Genomic DNA, 6411 nt, shown 5'->3' on the forward strand with positions numbered 1-6411 from the left:
TATAAAATTCAGGCTTCTTCACACCTCTGAGGGTCCAGCGTGTTTTATTCCTTCTCTATAACCACCCATGCATTCTCACGCCCTCCTCTACCCTCTGGTTTCTCAGCCTCTGCTCATTCATTTAGTTCCATAAACGGTGACTGAGCACTGCCCACCTCCGCGCTTGGAAAGCCCCCAGCGTTTCCCTGCCTGTCCACCTCCACAACCCACGGCAAACCTCACCCCTAAAGCACCCAGGTAGTGGATCTCTTACACCCCAGGCCCCTGTCCTCAGGAGCTCAACATCTGGGAAAGAAGGCTCAGAGCAGGGAGGGACAAAGCACAGGGAAGCAATGATATGGTAAGGCTGGAATTCACCCACTTCAAGGACGCAGCCAGGCTGGAGCAGGGTCTGGAGCCTATCCAGGGATTTTCCAGACAAACAAGAAAGGAAGGAAGGAGGAAAGGAGGAAGAAAAAAAGGAAGAGGGGATTGATTCAGAAGTGCAAATAGTATGTGGAAACTAAGAATGGGTGAGAAAACATATAATAACTTATCAAAAGCTGAGAGAGGCAGACTGGCTGGGACATGGACACAACAGTAAGCAGTGGGACACAAGTATCCAAGAGGAGAGGCTCCTGAGTGTGGTGAGAAGTGGCGGGGAGAAGTGGTGAGACCTTGGATTCCAGAAGGACTGTCCAGCTCTGCTAGTTATGGCAATGTGCTGGGACCTCAGGCAACCTACCCAATACTTTCACATGTCAGTCTTTCCATCTTTAAAGTGGGAATAAGACCAGAGTCCAGATGATAGGTTGTGAGGGTTACATGGATTAACAAAGCACTTAGAATAACACCTTGCACCTACTAAGAGCTCACCAATTGCTTAGTTGCAATAATTTGTGAGTGTTACAACGCAATAAATACTTACTGAAGGATCTACATGTTAGGCAGTGTTCTGGATATATGCTTGGGACTTCGCAGTGAGCAAAAAGATCCACACATCACTGCCCTCCAGAAGTTTCCATTCTAGTCGGAGGAGGTGGATGCTCACAGTGTGTCAAAGGTGACAAGCGTAACTACGGAGGAACATGAAGCAGGGAAGACGGGTGTGGAGCTCTGAGTAAGTCAGGTGACATTTGAGTCCTGAAGGGAGGAGAAGGGGAGCCAGGAAGACACCAGACAAGGTTCCCCAGGCAGAGAGAACAGCAGCTGGTACTGCTGTGATTTTCGCTGGGTACAGAATGCTTACCTTTCTAGTTCAGCTTTTGAATAAGCCAGGCCACTGCCTGGTGGCCTCCACGGTTTCTGATGAGAAATCTGCTAGAAACTTTATTAAAGTTCTATTTTTTATTATTAAATTATTTATCTTTATTATTAATCTGATGAGAAACTTTATTAAAGTGCTTCTCTCCTCCTGCTTTCAAGATTCTGTCCATGTCTTTGGCTTTTGACAGTTGGATTATGATGCATGCAGCTGCGGTTCTCTTTGAGTTTATCTTATTTGAGCTTCTCTGATGTAGTTAAGTGTTCTTCACCAAATTTGGGACATTTGGGGCCATTGTTTTTTTCAATTTTTCTTCCCCTTTTTCTCTTTGCTCAGACTCTCATCATGAGTGTGTTGCTACGTTTGATGGTGTCCCTCGGTTCTCTGTTCATTTTTCCTCATCCTTTTCTTCATTCTGTTCTTCAGACTGGATAATTTCAAGTGACTTATCTTGAAATTCACTGATTCTTTCTTCAGTCTGCTCAAATCTGCTGTTAAGCCCCAGATGAATTTTTCATTTTATTTTTCACTTTTGAAATTTCTATTCAGTTGTTCATTTACATAATTTTTATTTTTTTATTGGTATTCTTTATTTGATGAGAAATCACTCTCATATTTTCTTTTAGTTTCTTAGACATGGTTTGTTCTTTGAACACATCTACGATAGCTGATTTTAAAGGTACTGCCAAATAAGTTCAATGTCTGGCCTTCCTCTGGGATAGTTTCTATTGACCTCTTTTTAAATATATTCTTACGTAAGCCATGCATTCTTGTTTTTAGCTTGTTTCATATGTTTTTATTGAGAACTGGGTAATATAACACGGCAACTCTGAAAAACATATCCCCCTCAGGGTTTGTTGCTGTTACTGTTTGTTTCTACTATTGCTTCTTTAGTGACTTTTCTGAACTAATTCTATAAAGTCTGTATTCTTTGTTACGTGACACTACTAAAGACTTCGCTTCGTTAACTTGGTATAGTGTTCAGCTAATGACTAGACAGAAATTTTCTTAGATGTTCGGAGCAAATAAATTTCTCAATCTTTGACAATGGTGTGTATGTGAATGTTGGGACATGCTTTCAACACTCAGCCAGGCCATACTGGGCTTGGACATAACAGGACTGTAGACAGCCCAATGAGATGTCCATATTTGGGCTGTAGAAAGATGTCACTGAATCCTGATGGAGGGTAGCCAGGAGGGCTATGGTGTAGCTGGCACTATCTGTGACGGCGAGCCTCAGCTTCCTCTCCTGTCTCAGGGCTGTCCTGCCTGCACCAAGCACACTGGCCCACCACAGGACACGTGCTTAGTCGCTCAGTCGTGTCCAACCCTTTGCGACCCCATGGACTGTAGCTCACCAGGCACCTCTGTCCATGGGGATTCTCCAGGCAGGAATTCTGGAGTGGGTTGCCATGCCCTCCTCCAGGGGATCTTCCCAAAACAGAGATCAAACCCAGGTCTCCCACATTGCAGGTGGATTCTTTACCAGCTGAGCCACAAGGGAAGCCCAAGAATACTGGAGTGGGTAGCTTATCCCTTCTCCAGCGGATCTTCCTCACCCAGGAATCGAACCGGGGTCTCCTGCATTGCAGGCAGATTCTTTACCAGCTGAGCTATCAGGGAAGCCCATCATAAGACTTGGACAGAGATTTTTCAGCAGCAAAGGGGAGCAGTAACTTGTCACATCTGTATTACCATTATAGGAGAGGAGAGGAAGAGAAAGGCACTTGGGTGCTCCATGCACGTTCCCACCTCTACCTGCAGCCCCAGAAGACCCCTGCTGTCTGATGCTTTCCTTGATGTATGCAGATGCTCTGCCCTGGCAAGGTGTGCCCTGGATTATTGTGGTAGTCTGGTCTTCTCAGCAGGGCATTTGGTCACTAAATCGAGTCCTTACCCAGTAACAAAAGGTAATGTGCAAAGTGGAAAGGTCTAGGCAGACATCAGCATCAGCCAATCCTAGACTAGCTTCAGCCCTATCACTCACTGGCCAGGGAGTCCTACACACTCACCTCACTTTGCTGAAGCTCAAGTTCCTCATCTATAAAGTAGAGGTGACAGTGCTCATGGATATCAAGGGTGTGATGATATTAAACAGAACCAAGTGACCTTTCCTGACTGGGCTTGAACGTTGGCCTCACATATCAGGCCTTAATCCCATTTGGCTTCACCGTCTTCTGTAGGAAGACAAAACTGGTCCTTATCAAGAGACATAACAGTGGGAGTGAGTGCACTCACCAGACAGCTGTTAGCCACACCAGCCCACACACAGGGGCCGCTTGGACCCTGACAAGGATGGGCTGGCAGCAGTGGGCCTTGGCTCATTCAGACAAACAAGCACCAGCTCGTGGGGACCCAGTCTGCAGCACTCGACACAGACAGAAAGAGGAATTTCTTATCCTTTTGTGTCCACAGGGGCTCAGTGGGCAGGGAGGCCTGACACCAACACCCAAGAAAACCAGCAAAGACCAGAAGGAGAGAGAGTGCGTGGGTCCTTCAAATCATCATTTCCTACCTGACACTTTTGTCAAGTATTACCCCAGACAGGAAACACTGCTATTCTAAGTACCTTTAAAGGCAATGCATGATTTAATATAATAAATTACATTTTAACAGAATCCTTAAAAACAAATTAGCAAACTTTAGAGTGTCCAGGGAAAGTTGGTTCATTCCAAGGGCTTGGTTTTCTCACCTATAAAATGGGAATAACCATCTCTACCTCCTGGGGCTGCCAAGAGATAAACAGAGTAAAAGAAACACCTACCCCAGAGCCCAGCATGAACTAGAACAATGCTCAGTTATTAACCTGATACAGGCAAATTCCCAGTTCAACGGCCACTGCCCAAGTCTGGCTAAGGAACAGAGTTCCCACGCTCTCCAGACAATACAGGAAACAGAAGGTGAAAAAATGAGAAATAGCTACTGTGAAATGCATCACCCGAGAAGCCCACCCACACCGCTTGTGGGAACTGCTTCCCTGCTGGGCAAGTGCTCACCTGGGCTCCTGACCCACACCTGCTCCCTCCTTCCCTAAAATCAGGGTCCTCTGCTCACCTCTGCCATCACCGCTTCCCCCTCCATCACCTCCACCTTCACCATCACCCCGCCTCTACCACTGCACCCACCATCTTTCCCACCTCCACCATCACCACCCTCCTCTGCCATTACCTCCTTCTCCTCCACCTGCTCGCGCCTCCTCCATCACTTCCGCCTCCCCGATCACCCCTCCCACACCTCCATCACCTCCCACCTCAGCTCCCCAGGCCCATCACAGGGCCAAACTAGTGCCAGCTCTACCTCACGTTGTCATGCCGCTGGATGTAAATCTTGTGGAAAATCCTCTCAGGGGGCTTCAGGAAGTCCTCCTTCATCTCCATGGCAACATTCCGAGGCAGGAGGCTCATGAGCAGCCGCTCCTGGACAGAAGAGACAGGCTCCTGTGACACAGCAGCTCCTCCCTGTGATTCCTGGACATGCCCAATCCAGTGACCTTGGTGCCAAGGAGCTGCCCTCCACGAGGGGCCCCAGAGCCTCCTCACACACAGCCAGCACATGGTTCAGCCGCATGGTCCCTGCCCAGCCCCAGAGCCTTGGTGGGTTGTGCCCAGGCCTGGACTGTCACCACACAGGTAACTCGTTCCCAGAGCACTGGGCAAGCTTGCTGGGGAGAGCTCACCATGTGCCCCAGCTCCAATGAGTGGGGGTCACAGGGAGGAGACACCGCTGCCTCCAACCAGGCCTGTCCAGCCTCACTCCCCACACCACCACCCAACACAGCCTCAAGAGGGACCTCAAGGTGGGCTGCCCATGCCCATCGACAGACAGGAGCCCATGTTCCACAGAGATAAGTGACTTTGGATACAATGTGGCATATTCTCCTGGTCTTGTCTTCTGATCACTCCCAGACCTGCAGGAGTCAAAGGTTCTCCACCCCCAAGAGTATGGACCGAATGCCTGGGCTAATAAGCCACAGGAGCCATGCTGCCCCCGGGGGCTCTGTCACCCTTTCTGGACCTTGGTTTCCTTCTCCAGTCCCCATCTCTCCTCCTCATGATGGATCCTTCCCTGGCCTCAACCCCACCGGTCACACCGTGTCTGAGAAACCATGTTCTAGAAACCTGGGGTGAGACCCCCACTCCTCCCTTTGTCCCTTTCAGAGCCCCTCGCCAACCACACACACTCTGCTTTGGAAAGAAAATAAAAGTGCAGAATTTAGATCCTGCCTGCAATCAAGTAAGACTTCCTACTTACAGGGGTGGACGTGGGGCAGGGAGGGGGCAGTAGTCCCTCCCTCACTCTCTCTCCAGTAGCACCCCCCAACCCGGCTGGGCCCACAGCCCCTGGGCCCTCAGTCTGCTCAATGGAGGAGGCTCAGAAGGGGCCACGTGGATTTCTGGCATCTCCCACTTAGACCAGGTGGCCAGGTGCAGTCCCCAGGACCTGAGACCCTCGTAGACCCCAGGTCTACCCCGCAGTATGAGACCACATCTCTGCCTGGGAGCAGCCGCTCCCCCACGTGACATTCTCTGGAGGGCAATCACAGCAGCAGCAGTGACAAGAGTCACCAAAAGCACTGCCACCTCCAGGAAATGGCCTCAGGGGCCTGGGGTAGGGGTGTGAGGGCTTCACCCCCTTGGCTCCAGATCATAAAGTTATTTTAAGACGGGAGAATGTATCTGATGCATAGGAAGAGTCTCCCCAGGTGACACATCCCCACATACACTTCGGATGGAGGCCAGGCCCAGCCCCACCCGGCACCAGGTGGAGCTCAGTATGTGCACCCAGGAGAACCAGGCCTGGTCTATGTGGGGTGGCGGGACCCACTGTGGCCCCCACATGGCTCGAGGCTGGACAGACCCCCACACTCAGGAGGAACATCGCAAGAGCACAGCACAGGGGGAGAGGCCCCTCCAAGATGGAAGTACCAGTCTAAGTGAGCATGTGAGAGCAGCCTCGGGCACAGAAAGTCCCAGTACCCAGGGCGTGGGAGCTGGTGTGTGAACTGAGTGTAGACAGGACCTGATCATCCCTTCCTTAGCAGCGGGGCCTCTGGGGACAACCCCGAGCACCACCCGTGGACAGGAGCCTCTGCAGGCGAGCCCACGGTCCCAGAGAGTACTCGGCAGGGGGCTCACTTGGGCCACCATCAAAGGACCACCTGGAAGCTT

At 50.4% G+C, this 6411-nt stretch overlaps 1 protein-coding gene across 1 annotated transcript in view; it reads right to left on the reverse strand.

Annotated features, from left to right (window-relative positions):
- Window positions 1-6411, reverse strand: part of ADCY1 (adenylate cyclase 1 (brain)) — a 144349-nt gene that overhangs the window by 68043 nt on the left and 69895 nt on the right. Inside the window, exon 11 of the mRNA XM_010829109.1 lies at window positions 4541-4659. Coding sequence (XP_010827411.1) covers window positions 4541-4659 — 119 coding nt within the window. The remainder of the gene's footprint in view (window positions 1-4540; window positions 4660-6411) is intronic.

Source organism: Bison bison, unplaced genomic scaffold (genome assembly GCF_000754665.1).
Source record: "Bison bison bison isolate TAMUID 2011002044 unplaced genomic scaffold, Bison_UMD1.0 scf7180017864499, whole genome shotgun sequence".
NCBI classification, from domain to species: Eukaryota; Metazoa; Chordata; class Mammalia; order Artiodactyla; family Bovidae; genus Bison; species Bison bison.